The sequence below is a fragment of the Carex rostrata genome, chromosome 22, assembly GCF_964058835.1.
Source record: "Carex rostrata chromosome 22, lpCarRost1.2, whole genome shotgun sequence".
NCBI classification, from domain to species: Eukaryota; Viridiplantae; Streptophyta; class Magnoliopsida; order Poales; family Cyperaceae; genus Carex; species Carex rostrata.
The window spans coordinates 5,376,438-5,391,057 of record NC_135939.1 but is presented as its reverse complement, the minus strand read 5'-3'; the positions used below and the strand labels follow the sequence as shown (position 1 = coordinate 5,391,057).

General features: G+C 36.3%; 2 protein-coding genes across 5 annotated transcripts; one reads left to right on the top strand and one right to left on the bottom strand.

The window, feature by feature from the left end:
* Nucleotides 1–278: 278 nt before the first annotated feature.
* On the top strand, nt 279–2,371 carry LOC144573802 (1-aminocyclopropane-1-carboxylate oxidase-like). The gene is made up of 4 exons (XM_078323554.1): nt 279–573; nt 709–938; nt 1,431–1,764; nt 1,893–2,371. Exons 1-4 carry the CDS (start codon nt 466–468, stop codon nt 2,160–2,162), a joined length of 942 nt encoding a protein of 313 aa, XP_078179680.1. The 5' UTR covers nt 279–465; the 3' UTR covers nt 2,163–2,371.
* Nucleotides 2,372–2,471: 100 nt separating this feature from the next.
* On the bottom strand, nt 2,472–10,550 carry LOC144573800 (uncharacterized). Of its 4 annotated transcripts, XM_078323549.1 has the most exons (10): nt 10,519–10,548; nt 10,317–10,422; nt 9,514–9,655; nt 8,865–9,128; nt 8,489–8,645; nt 4,470–5,261; nt 3,744–3,988; nt 3,427–3,500; nt 3,100–3,208; nt 2,472–2,878 (listed from the first exon to the last, which is right to left on the bottom strand). In XM_078323549.1, exons 2-10 carry the CDS (start codon nt 10,367–10,369, stop codon nt 2,828–2,830), a joined length of 1,887 nt encoding a protein of 628 aa, XP_078179675.1. In that variant the 5' UTR covers nt 10,370–10,422; nt 10,519–10,548; the 3' UTR covers nt 2,472–2,827. The 4 variants fall into 4 exon arrangements, 3 of the variants coding, with proteins under 3 accessions (XP_078179675.1, XP_078179676.1, XP_078179677.1); XM_078323550.1 differs by lacking the exon at nt 10,519–10,548 and having other exon boundaries at nt 10,317–10,451; XM_078323551.1 differs by lacking the exons at nt 10,317–10,422; nt 10,519–10,548 and having other exon boundaries at nt 8,865–9,123; nt 9,514–9,652.
* Nucleotides 10,551–14,620: the final 4,070 nt, after the last annotated feature.

The following is a 14,620-nucleotide window of genomic DNA, read 5'->3' as shown; positions in this document are numbered from 1 at the left end:
TAATCCCATGTGTATAGGCATGAGTCTATGTCAAAACTACATGCATACAATGAATAAAATGGAAACAAACTAAGTTTTCTAAAATAAGGCTTACATATGAACAAATTTTCTGAATTATGCCACAAATTATTGTTTATCATAATTAATGTAGAACAGAAGGAAAGCGAATTAGAACTCTACTCCATGCTTTTAAGACAAAACAAGACCCGGAATTTTAAACGATCCAATGCATCACTCACAGGTGTCATCATTAGCTAAGCCATGATCAAACAATTGGCTCCTCTCACTTTCTCTCTCTAACTCGTTTTGAAAAAACTTTGGCAGCCAAGTCTCTCTCTTTCTCCCTCTCCTCTACGCCTATAAAAGGAGCTTACAAGTGTTCCTCATTCCACACAAACAAACTCCTGAACGAACTAAAAGGAGAGAAAATAATAGTGCGTTAGAGACTAAGGAGAGCTAGAGAAAATGGACAAGTCATTCCCTTTGATTGACATGGCCAAATTGAATGGAGAGGAGAGAGATGCAGGCATGAAGATTTTGCAAGATGCTTGCCAGAACTGGGGCTTCTTTGAGGTGCCCCCAAACTAGATCTCTTAGTTAATTTCCATTTATATATGATATCAGAATACATTAATCTTAACTATTCCTGTATTTGGAAAATTTAGCATAATTCCACAAAATCTAAGGTATAGATAATTATTTGTGCAGTTGTTAAACCATGGAATATCGTCGGAAATGATGGACGAGGTGGAGAGGCTGACTAAGGCACACTACAAGAAATGCATGGAGCTGCGTTTCCAAGAATTTGCTAACAAAACCTTGGAGGACGGTACCAAGGGAGCCGATACTAGTAACCTCGACTGGGAGAGCACCTTCTTCTTGCGTCACCTCCCCGTCTCTAACATCTCCGAAGTGCCCGACCTCGACGAGCATTACAGGTAGAATTTTTTGAAGCAAAATATATACCTAGCTAGTCACACACACACACACTATACTTGAATAAATGTTTAGCTCTGATGGTTGCAAAAGATTAGTTTCTTATTTCAATATTAATAAAAGATTAAAGTACACAAAGGATGGGGTCAGGTAAATCTAGTTCTGATTGGTTGTAGATCTGAAATCCTTCCAGCACAATTGTACTTGTTCAAGAAACCTTATCTAGTTTTATGTGCTGCCACTGCCAGATATGCAGCCAGTCAGCAAAGACTACTAGCCCATATACAGTATATATTTCAAGGCGTCACATAAGATCCATTTGCTAGATTGACTTTTCTCAAAAGAAAATTAAGAAATTGGTTCACGTGCCAAACAACTAAATTACAACTGATACTTTCCAGTTTCCACTGTATAATTATAGTAAGGATTATATTTGTTTCTTACCATATTAACGAACAGATGAAAATGAATAATTAATTATTAATTAATTGTAGGAGTGTGATGAAGCAATTTTCACTGGAGCTAGAGAATCTAGCAGAGAGGCTGCTTGACTTGCTTTGTGAGAACCTAGGGCTGGAGAAAGGCTACCTCAAAAAGGCGTTTTGCGGGGCAAAAGGCCCCACATTCGGCACCAAAGTGAGCAACTATCCACCGTGCCCCCGGCCCGATTTGGTTAAGGGACTGAGAGCCCATACTGATGCCGGTGGCATTATCTTACTGTTCCAAGACAACCAAGTCAGCGGTTTGCAGCTGCTCAAGGACGGAGAATGGATTGATGTTCCGCCTATGCGTCATGCAATCGTGGTGAACATTGGGGATCAGCTCGAGGTTAGTGCGTCTGCTTGGAATTGCATTCCGGTCTCAAACAACAAAAGAGCCTATATTGAGTAAAACATTAATTATCTCAGTACTTAGCAATTAATTATAGTTAATTTGTGTTTAAAAAATGTGCACAGGTAATCACCAATGGTAAATACAAAAGTGTGGAACACCGCGTGGTGGCTCAGACCGATGGAAACAGAATGTCAATAGCATCTTTCTACAACCCGGGAAGTGATGCGGTTATCTTTCCGGCACCAGCTCTGGTGGAAAAGGAAACGAAAGAGAAGAACTTGACCTACCCAAAGTTTGTTTTCGAGGATTACATGAACTTGTATGTGCGTCATAAGTTTGAGCCGAAGGAGCCTCGGTTCGAGGCCATGAAGCAGCCAATTGCTACTAAATAACGTTTCTTGTTGAGCTTGCTTTGTGTAGGTTCTTCAATTATAAATTTATGATCAAGTGCAATCGAATTATGTGATTTGTGTATTTATCCTAGGTTTGTCTGATAGTATTTCAGGTCTGTCTAGTGGTGTTAAATCTTTTTCTTATGTTATCAGTTCATGTATGTTTACCCTTTACTGTGCAATTCAGTTTGTGTTTTTTTGGGTACTTATTTCTGCTAGTGTTACAATATGCTGAGAACTTAAATGATTAGCTACATGTGCCATGACACCTGTGTATTTGAACTCTAATTGACACATCTATATCACAAATTGCAATAAGAAAACTTTGTATACATTTTTCAAAAAAATTACAAAGGTGAAGGGTATATAAATACATGGGATGTTTACTATACAGGGCAATTCATGCCCATCTATTTGTTTACAAAAAGATACATTTACATAGAGGAACAAAATTTACAAAAAGAACAAGAAACAAAGAAGCAAAGCTCTAAGCCTTTCGGTACCAGACTGCATGTCTTGATCCCTCTTTTCTTCATTCAGTTTGTGTTAATATTAATTTCCCTAAACAACACAGCTCCTACAAGTCTATAAGATATAACCCTCAGAGTTGCCACCATCTACAAATCAGCCTGACACCTGGCTTTCCATTTTTTCCAACTAGGAAGTTAACTATATACATAGCTTCGCTTTAGAAGTGACCTTTCACACTCTTCTATCTGAAAATATATATATTCCAATCTGGATCAGAACCAATTGACAACCACACAAGAGTCATCCAAAAGGCGGAATGTTTGTTAGTTTATAGGCCTAGTACCTACCCAAATGCTATTTGACATACAATATTTTAAGGGAGCTTTCTCAAATAATTTCAAACTTGGCATCTACCTACTGCCTAAAAAAAGGAGAAAAAATTCAAGGAAATTGTACAAAAGCTTACAGGTTTTTTATTTAGGTAATTCTGCCTTCTTTTGACCATATCTGAATTTGTATTTCGACGAGTAGCACAAGACAGGCACTTCAAGAATTGTTGCATATGGTTGTAGGTGCTATAATAAAAGTAACAAACAAACAAGCACATAAACATACCGAAAAAACAATAGTTAGCAGATGAATTGGAATTATGTTTTTCCTTTGAGCTTGTTACTATGTGCACAAACATCTCTGTGTGTATGTGTGGTGAGTCTGTGGGCAGTCACAGATGAGAGAGAGAGAGAGATATTTTGTGTGATCGGAAGCAAGGGGGTGAGCATGGGGGCGTAAGTACCTTAACCGATGCCTGTTACATATGACGAAAAATGCCACAAACCCATTCAGAATACTTCTGATTGCACGGAACACCTAACAAAGGAAAATTTTATGAATTTTCTCAGCTACTAGTTCAGGAATTTTTCTTATGTGCCTTAGAACATCCATACTATCTCTACTCTGCCCTCATTTATGAAGGGAGAAGCAGAGAGGAAGAAAAACAGTAATTGTACCTCTCGAAGAAATTAAAGACTTAAGCTTTGTTGGGGAGTGTGTATTTCTTTCACATTTCGCAATTGTGCACAAAATTTTACACTTTTAGTTAATGCCTTTTACCTGAGAGAAAATGTCATTCCAAAGTGATTTCCACATGGAAGCCTCTTGATATGCACCACCAATTGTCACCTCAGTTGCAGATGCAAATTGCAGAAGTACACTCAGAGAAGACCAGAAATCCCTTACAAGAAAATACAACCTTATGACGAGCACACCCAATAAACTGGATATTGTGATGACAAGACGACCCGGAGTCGCTAGAATCTCCCAAGTGAGCCAAAAAAAAGGGTAAATTATCCCAGTTGCTGCTCATAAAAAAGATTAAAGATATTAAATTAAACAATCGAAATTTGTGTACTTGTGATTTTATTAGTTCTACAATAAGTACAACACAATTATTAAATTAACTAGTTGGGTCTAGAAAATGGTTAGAAATCCAGGCTTAGCAATTGGCTTACTCAACATGTCAAACAAGGCAACAGTGAAGATCTTGGATTTCAGTAGTGTACAAGTCAGTCACAGATTAAGTGTGTCATCGGTACATGCTTGTCAGTACCTGAACCAAACAGTTGGGTACTGAAAGACCTCACAGCTTTGGTGGTATTGAAAGCACTAGCTAGCCAAAAACAAAAGTCCAAACTAAAAGTCCATCCAATACCTCTTTGGTACCAAGCCAGTTGGGTCTACCATTCATTTATGAGAAAAAACAACTAGTACAGACAAAATGGCTGACAAAGAAATTATTGGGCTGAAAAAATTAAATAAAGAACATAATCAAAGTCATACCTATAAACCAAAATGGCCAGATAATGGCATCCAAAATGAACCCACAAATACACTGCAAAGACCCCAATATGCTATAAATCACCGAACCCACGTCCTCCCCAAAATCAACACATAAATTCCATAAAGGGGACATAAGTTCCAATAGATCCAATAAAGGCCCTGCAAAAGGCCTTGTCAGAACCGACAGCACCAACCTAATGCCACGTGTCACCATGAGAAACCACCGGATTGCCTTTTCAAAATTTTGTAGAAATAGCATTGTACCAAGGTACTGAATCCTCGATACCATTTCCCAATTTTCCATCCAGTCAGAAAATGGGCCAAAAAGGCGCAAAGCAGTTGCCTTTAAAACAGGTACATTCTTATAAAGATCGTAGAACCCAATAAGCACAGTTACGGTGGATATTATCACATAAAGGATTCGCGCCATGGGGCACATCCAAGGACGGTAAATTTTGCAGAAAACAGGGTATGATTGCAAAAATATGACCCATGAAGGGAGACCATATTCCAACAATCGTAGGAGCCTTAAATCTGACATGATCACATTTTTTAAGTTAAATGGGAGGTCATGATCACTAAATCGGAAAACTATGAAGACATCTTTGTAAATTGCCGGATCAAAGTTCGATGGGGTGCTCACAATTTCACTATCCATCCTCGTAAATTTTCTCCTCTTGCAAGTTCCAGAAGTTTGTTGCGATATTATATTTAGACCCTCAATCTGTGTATTCTTGGTCTCTGCATTGGAAGAGGTTGATAACTCATCCTTGGCATCATAAAATATATCCCCTGACATGCAAATAATTTTCATATTTCAGTATGAGATATTAATGTTAGAATAAACCAAATTAATTTTTGTGCTTATATATAAACTGAGAAGATATTGTGATTGTTTTTTGCAAATCTTCTTGAGAAGTGCCTCAATGAAAGCCAAATTCAAAAGTAAATAAATACAAAATAGTTGGATCTACTTGGCAACAGATAGGGATGCAAACGGATCGGATAATATCTGACCATATCCGGATCCGAAAATTAGATACGGATATCCGATATCCGAATATCCATGCGAGGATACGGATAGGGTTTTCAATTTTAATTATCTGTATCCGAATAGTAGGCATATTCTATATAGTTTAATATATATTATGAAAATATTTGTGTATAAATTTATGGATATCCAATATCCGATCCGTATCCGTTTAATATCCCATCCGTATCCGTATCCGTATCCGTATCCTAAAAATAAAAGCGGATATGGATATGGTTTTACCACTATCCGATTCGTATCCGATCTGTTTGCACCCCTAGCAACAGACCAGTATTTGACTTATAAAGCTGGTATTACTAGAATTGTATTTTGTCCCCATCCCAATAATTAAAATATGAGAGCAGAACCAAGGTTATCTATTTAGAACCTGAAATGGAAACCTGGAAGAGATATTAGAATCCCACACAAGGTAAATTAGCAAAGAAATTATATAGAATGGCACTTGCTGTGTATTTCTGAATTAAAATATAACACATATGTTCATTAATGCTAAGTAATAAATAAACAATCTGCTTATTAAGAACTTGTGTGCACTCTAAAAAGCAATTAATCAAGCCTCGTGCATCCAAGACCTTCATCCACCATACACATGATCTAGCAAATAAAATAAAATAAAACCACCACCCCCAAACCTGACCACATGCGTGCAAGGAGTACATTTGCAACACCAAAATCATAGCGATAGAAAAACCAACATGAAGATAATTTTAAAATTAGAAGAAACAGTGAATTAACAGATAAACAAGAGAACTGGAATTTGTAAGAACCAGTGAATTAATAGATAAACAAAAGAACTGGATATCAAGTGGTTTAGACCTAGCTACTCCATTGTGAGGCAACAAACCAGTATTCCATTATACCGAGAAGAGATTACAAGGGACACAAAGCAATGGTATCTCCCATTCTCTCTGATAACTTGGGGGACACAAAGCAATGGTATCTCTCATTCTCTCTCAAGAGATAACCTGGGGGATCCCTCGTGGATATTAACCCAGTTGGATGGCTTGACCCCTAACTTTACTAAAAAAAAAAGAAAAAGATAAAGCAAGGATTCTCACAAAGAGGTGAACTCCAAAAAATGCTACGTTAAACTACAGAAGATAATAAGCCTCCTTGTATTTTCAGTTATGGACCAATGCAAAATGTTTCAAGAAGCCAATTCCAGCCTAATAACAACAAACCTTAAACAAGAAAAATCATGCAAACGGCTAAGTACCTCAAGTGGCATGGTAGTAGAATCACTTCCAAAGTAAATCATGAGTCTAAGCTCCAATGGAAACAATTATGGATATAAGACAGCCTTCTACATGTAATCACCCTTCTGTCTTTGTCCATGACTGCTAATGGAGTAGTTTGTGTACTTGAGACAAGGAGGAAAGGGTCAGATGACCATATGTTTTCCTTTTTTAAGAGATGTGCACGATGTATCTTGTCTTGCTCGACACATTTAAGGTTGAATGATATAACACATGAAATCTTTCCTGGAATATGAGCTGTGTTTTGAATGGTTTGACACAGGTCGCTTCTATCCAGATGTAATGTACAATGATAATATTTCAACCGACTATAACAGGCTCTTTTATTTCACAACACTAGACACTACCCCCAACCATCCCCAACCATCCCCAACCATCCCCAACCATCCCCATGCCAGATTTTGCCTTAATATCTCTAATTCAGAATCAATTCTAAAACATGAAAACCCCCTTGAAATGGAATACAGTGTGTGGAGCAAAATGTACAAGGGGCAGAGATTATGAACTACAAAGATTTTAATCAAGCATTATTGGCCGGCTATTCAAATTAAAAGATCCCAGATCATAATGTTTGGAAACAAATTATACAAGCTGAATTATGAAAGGAGCCCGATGTGTATCTCAATTTCGGAAATATGTATTACCTCAAAGAGATTTGATTACAGTTAGAACTGCATTTAGAGATGGAAAGGTAACAATATAAAGATTTTGGACAGAAAGATCGGCTAGTGATTCCTCTATTGACTATACGTTCCCTGAACTTTACATAGATTGTTATGATAAAGAGGTAACTGTTGATGAGGCAGGTAACAATATAAAGATTTTGGACAGAAAGATCGGCTAGTGATTCCTCTATTGACTATACGTTCCCTGAACTTTACATAGATTGTTATGATAAAGAGGTAACTGTTGATGAGGCATGGTCACACGGAATAGTTTGAATATACATTTGCATTTTAATAAATTAAGATATGGCCAACTGTCATTTAGAATGAAAGACTTCTATACTAAAAGAACAACACTTAGAAGAAAATCAGATCGATAAGCTAGTGTGGAGATGGAACTCTCTAAGGAATTTTTTTAGTTCAGTGGGGTATTAACAGGTGTCGAGGAGGTTGTATGTAACTATGTACCAGTTTCCAATCCAAATTGGGGGGTACAACATAATATGAGTTACAGTGCCATTCCAGATTATTTGGGAGCTATATGCTTCACACCAACTTGTTCATACCAGTACTGTTGGAGCCCACCCCAGTACTTGACTGCTGGCAGAAGAGACTAGAAGACAAATCGATGACGGAATCAGAAATTGACATTTTGTGATATTGTTAGGTATAATTTGGGCAATCAAATAGAAAAGGAAGGGGATGCATGTAAGTTTGTGTCAACTGGGGAGGGGTACCAGTAGAACAAGCAAAATTGTATGTATAAGACAGTGGAACAGGAAGTAGGGGAAAGGAGTAAGAAAATGCTGGGGTGGGAGTAATGGAACAAGGTCATATGTGAGGATGTAAAAATTGGTTTCATTTAATGGAAACCAACGGTACTTGATACATTTCTTTTTTTCAAAACAAAAAAAAGGAATCCATGCTAAAAGAGCAACATTACTACCTTTAAGGTCCTCTTTATGCAAGCAGCAAGCAGAATCATTTGAAATAAATATGTTTTACGTACATGCAAAAAAGAGAAAAAAATTATTTATAGAAATAAACCTGCATTGCATAGGCTGTCCAGGTAATCTTGCAAAAGACTGCGGTCAGAGCTAGTGCTACACTCGTACCAGAAATATACAAAGTTTGAGGCCTGATCAATGCTGTCAAACTCCCATCTCTTCATCCACCGAACCTCCATTGCAATTGATGTATCTGTCTGTTAAAATCAAAATTACCAGTTCAGGATTACGCCCCCAGTGAGCATATTGTCCCTTCCGTACCGTTCAGGTTAACTGTACATGCTCATGAGCACAATTAACCATGGGGTACCAGATAGACACATCATACTAGTTTATTGCAAGTTCATGCTGATGTACGTACCAATCAGTATGTAAAAGTACTTGGACTAAAGTTACTGAACTGTTGCAAGTTGTACCTGAAGTTCATTGCAGTAGTTAATACCACGCACATGGGCCCACTCCACCTCAAACACAATAAAACCGTACAAGATATGGTGTAGTTCATCATGCAAAAGAAAAGAATCTTTCAATTTCTTCACTGGAAATAGGATTTTATTCTGGTGCATAGCTGCATCGATCAGAGAATACCACTTGTACTGATTTGAAAGCTCCAGCTCTTTAACAGATTCACCTTTCTTCTTTCTCTGTCGTCGGGTGTTTGCAAAAGGGGATAGCCTAGACTGATAAAAAGGAGAAGTGAAAAATTAAGCATGATAGCCAGTACTCATAACTCTGACAGGTATAGTCCTTCTGTCTGGCCTTCAATTAAATTGAATCCAAGATATCTTGAAAAAGTAAAGCAAAATTCTCCCATCATAAAACTCAAATAAACAAAATGAACTGTACTGGTTACAATATCAGGAAGGTGATAGTATATGACTATCTGTGATGAAAGTCTCAGGACATAACCCGAAAAAGGTGTGTGTGTTATTCATAAAAGGTGGAGCAAAGCTAGAGGGTACCAACACCAACATTCTCAAGGACAGTGATAGACTAACATAATCTCTTAAAGGGTCTAGGAATTCAATATAAATAGAATAATTTGAATTCTAATAACAGAAGAACCTTGGTGACCATAAATTGCCATAAATGTGTTACTCGTGCATCCAGCTTGTCAAGCCATGGCCGGTTGTCGACAAGGATAAGGAACTTTTTGCTTTTCGGTACCAAGAAAAGCGTCAATCGGGAAAGATATGATTGCAAGTCCCTGAAAAAGAGATGATTGTATTGAAACGGAATGTTAGAATTTCTAGTTATGTAATTCCGGTGTTCCGACATACTACAATTAAACAATTCACGCATTTTAACAATAAAAACGAAAAACATTATTAGGTTCAATTTATATGGTATCCCAGCTGCCAGATATCAATTGTATAAATTCTATACCCAACGAGTTTTTCATATGTAAATTAACGCTAAATTATAGAAGATAGACCATCAATTCATCTAGAATAGTCTTAACTTGCTTTTTCAAATATCTAATAGTGAAATAAGAGCTGCAGCATCAAATTCTAGAAAAAGTGTCAATGAAAGACACGTGTTTTTTTTTTGTTCCTGAAGCAAAGGTAGTTAAAAATAAACTAAAAAAGAAACACTAATAACATATTCTACATCAATATCACCATCAACAATTCTACAAAAATACAAAGGTTGCATGCTTGTATAAGGTTGCTCCTTAACATGGATAGAATATTAATTAAGTTTACTGTATTCAAATTTATTCCAGATTTTAACAATGAAGTATCACAATTTTTTTGCTCACTGTATCATCTACGGATCCTAACTGATAATTGAATCAAATTTCATATACCAAAAATGCATACCCGATTTGCAAACTCGATTTCATATAAATAAAACAAAATGCATACCCGATTTGCAAACTCGTAAGAGAGAAAAAGTGTCTTTCTTCTCTCGTCCCCATCCCAATCCTTCTGCCATTAACCAAAAATCAGAACCTGAAAAGAGAAATCAGCACTCCAATTAGAATACCATCCATTAGAAATTTCCAGAGTTGAATAAAAGCAAAATCAGAGATCATAATTCTAACCTAAATCACAAGAAATTTGGGACAAATCGAGGAGCAAACATTCAATGAAGCTCCTGGCTTTTCACTCGCTTATCTAGCAATTAATGGGCCTCGATTAGAACGAGAGAAATGCGACTCGAGGGATGACGTGGGTTTATCCATATAGAAGCGCGAATTTATGGGCAGAGTGGATTTGCTTCTTTATTGAATTTATTGAATGGAGAGAGAAATGGTCGCCATTAAGAAACCATACACAGTTTTTAGCGGGAGAGAGAGAGAGAGAGGGGGGATGTCAGCGGTAGTTGATTTGGTTTTAAGACAACGAAGTTTGTTTTGGTTTTTAAATTTTAACTAATTTGATTACTTTAATTAGTAGTTTGGTGGGCTAATAGCTCTGTTTTGCCGCCCCAGAAGTCGTCCACATTATTACCCTGATGCGCATGGCAATATTGAGAACTGGAAAATATATACAAGTGTTTATTTTTTTGCTAATATTTTCTTTTGAATAGTAAGTTGTTATAACGTATGATCATAATTTATAATTTCTAAACACAAATTTAGCAAATATTATATTATTCATATCTATATTTGTAGCTATATGGATGAAGATATAGGCAGTTATGCAGAAATGAACATAGATAACATAATTGATGTGAATAAATTAGATAATGATTTGAATACAAAAAAAATATAATATGTACATTACATATACGAATACTAATATTCAAATTTCCACCCATTCATTTTTCATCACACACACACACACACACACACACACACACACATATATATATATATATAAAGCAGAGATTCACTTACAACATTTGTAAGTTACGGTTGGATTGGACTATACTCTACTTGTCTGTTTGACTAGATTTGCAAAGTATATATTAATTGAATTTTACATTTTTCTTACCTTGAGATATTGTGCAGGTTCATGACTATAAAGAATATGATACATTCGTCAAGTATAAATGAATAACTTCAATACTCATCAAGGATGTAGTCATGAACCACTGAACATTGCACAACATAAACATTATCTTAAAATTAGGAATCAATATATGTAAAATTAGTAAAATAAGCTTGAGATTTATCTAAGTAAGACCTACCATTGCAACGGTCACTGCAAACACCTTCAATTGAAGTGTTTGTATTAGGGTTGTAAATGCCATATTATTTTGTTATATAGAGACATTTCTAGAGTGCTTCAAACCCTTTAAATTTGAGTGTTGAATTAGGATTGTAATTGCCCTATTATCCTGCCATCTGAAGACACTAATAGAATGCTCCAAACACCTTCAATTGGAGTGTTCTATTAGGGTTGCAAATGCCCTATTATCTTGCCATATAGAGACACTACTAGAGTGCTCCAAACACCTTCAATTCTAGTGTTGCATTAGGGTTGTAAATGCCCTATTATGTTGCCATATAGAGACACTACTAGAGTGCTCCAAACCCCTTTAACTGGAGTTTTGTATTTGGGTTGTAAAAGCTCTATTATCTTGCAATACAGACCCTGCAAGAGTGCTCCAAACACCTTCAATTGGAGTGTTGCATTAGGGTAGTAAATGCCATACTATCTTACAATCTGGAGACACTCCTAGAGTGCTCCAAGCACCTTTAATTAGAGTGTTGTAGTAGAGTTGTAAATGCCCTATTATCTTGCTATATATAGTCACTAATAGAGAACTCCAAACACCTTTTATTGGAGGGTTGAATTAGAGTTGTACATGTCCTTTTATTTTGCCAGATCGATGACGTGTCATCTGGATAGGATCGATGACATGTCATGCGGATAAGCACGAATCTGAAAAGACCCGAATGCCCTCGGCCCGAATACAAATAATATTCGTATAATTATTCTGAACAATTATATATATTTTTCTTCGGTTGTTCGTTTCGGTATCGATGACGTGTCTCTGGATAGGATCGATGACATGTCATGCGGATAAGAACGAATCTGAAAAGACCCGAATGCCCTCGGCCCGAATACAAATAATATCCGTATAATTATTCTGAACAATTATATATATTTTTCTTGCGGTTGTTGTTTCGGTAATTTATACAATGTGTCCTGCACATTTATAAATTAACCGGTTAACTTTTATACAACGTGTCACACACGTTTATAAATTAACCAATGTTTTTGCTTGTTATTTTTACATAGCATTTATAATTTAATTATAACACGTATAATTAATTATAACTATCTTACTATTGATCATAACCAATTTATAATCAATCACAATAAGATTCTCCGATTAACTCCTATATGGTGTGACCCAATAGGATCTGTGTTATGTTGGTAAACAGAGTTAAAACTGTTTTAACTTCTATAATCATGAGCGGCATCTGGCAACACATCATGACCATCCAATTACACAGATGATGCTGTACAGTACAATATCACGATCCAGTAAACAATTTACTTGTGTCTGTTCTTCTGTCTCATAGCTATCAGATTAGTTTCAAGGTAGATGTGTGTCATCCTTGCTAACTGAATCTTTTCTTGATCTTGAGCAGATTATCAAATATAATTACTCTTGTAATTATACCGCTAGCAGATAATCTTACTCTATCAAGGGGCCCAATGATGCTATAGCTCGTATAGAGATACGAGGGACAAATAGTATTCTTGGTAAACCATCACTACCTCAGCTAAGCCATGTATACCGAAGAGCTACCGTTATAACTGCATTTTACCGACAGCGTTTGATAACAATCACACATATACATTTCTTAGTAGGAAAGATGAATACCTCATACTGTAGAACTTGACACTGAATGAAAACATAAATGACACGAACACAATTCTATTTAATGTTTCATTCGGGGTCTGTCAAATACCATGTTCCTAGAACATGTATCTATGTGATTAAAATGACATCTCGTGTCAGGTGGTTTGTAAAACTTAACCATCTTTTAATCCACATACTAACCTTATCGCGGTAATTAGTGTTCCTGCTAATTACCTTGGTCAGTGACTTTTTAAGAGTATATATTATCTATATTATGGAGTTTCACAATTTCAGTCATGAACTCGAAATGATCCATAAATTCAATAATACTCAAGGCAACAAAATGATATTAATCATCCAATTCATGAACACAATTCTATTTAATGTTTCATTCGGGGTCTGTCAAATACCATGTTCCTAGAACATGTATCTATGTGATTAAAATGACATCTCGTGTCAGGTGGTTTGTAAAACTTAACCATCTTTTAATCCACATACTAACCTTATCGCGGTAATTAGTGTTCCTGCTAATTACCTTGGTCAGTGACTATTTAAGAGTATATATTATCTATATTATGGAGTTTCACAATTTCAGTCATGAACTCGAAATGATCCATAAATTCAATAATACTCAAGGCAACAAAATGATATTAATCATCCAATTCATGAACAAAGCTTTATGATAAATTATCGTATTATTGACTTCTAGATTATTACACTAACAGTAAATGCCCTATTGTATTGCCATATAGAGACACTACTAGAGTGCTCCAAATACCATCAACTGGAGTATTGTATTAGGGTTGTAAATGCCCTATTATCTTCCCATATAGGTACACTACTAGGGAACTCTAAGCACCTTCAATTGGAGTGTTGTATTAGGGTTGTAAATGACCTATTATATTGCCATATAGAGACACTACTAGAGTGCTCCAAATACCATCAATTGGAGTGTTGTATTAGGGTTGCAAATGCCCTATTATCTTGCCATATTGGTAGAGTACTAGAGTACTCTAAACTCCTTCAATTGGAGTGTTGTATTTGAGTTGTAAATGCCCTATTGTCCTGTCAGTACTATAGTGCTCCAAACCCCTCCAATTCGAGTGTTGTATTATGGTTGTAAATGCCCTATTATCTTGTCATATAGGTACACTACTGGAGTGCTCCAAACCCCTTCAATTGGAGTGTTGTATTAGGGTTGTAAATGTCTTATTATCTTGCCATATAGAGGCACTTCTAGAGTGCACCAAACCCCTTCAATTGGAGTGTTGTATTGGGGTTGTAAATGCCCTATTATCTTCACATATAGAGACACTACTATAGTGCTCCAAACCCCTTCAATTGGAGTGTTGTACAAGGGTTGTATATGCCCTATTATCCTTCAATTAGAGTGTTGTATTATGGT

Bases quoted from the DNA above. Each gene is read 5' to 3' on its own strand.
- LOC144573802 (XM_078323554.1), top strand. From the start codon at position 466: ATGGACAAGTCATTCCCTTTGATTGACATGGCCAAATTGAATGGAGAG. The intron at 574-708 runs GTGCCCCCAAAC...TTATTTGTGCAG, and splicing joins AGAACTGGGGCTTCTTTGAG to TTGTTAAACCATGGAATATC. The intron at 1,765-1,892 runs GTTAGTGCGTCT...AAATGTGCACAG, and splicing joins ACATTGGGGATCAGCTCGAG to GTAATCACCAATGGTAAATA.
- LOC144573800 (XM_078323549.1), bottom strand. From the start codon at position 10,369: ATGGGGACGAGAGAAGAAAGACACTTTTTCTCTCTTACGAGTTTGCAA. The intron at 5,262-8,488 runs GTTTATTTCTAT...TTTGCATGTCAG, and splicing joins GGACAGCCTATGCAATGCAG to GGGATATATTTTATGATGCC. The intron at 3,989-4,469 runs GTATGACTTTGA...TTTTATGAGCAG, and splicing joins CTGGCCATTTTGGTTTATAG to CAACTGGGATAATTTACCCT.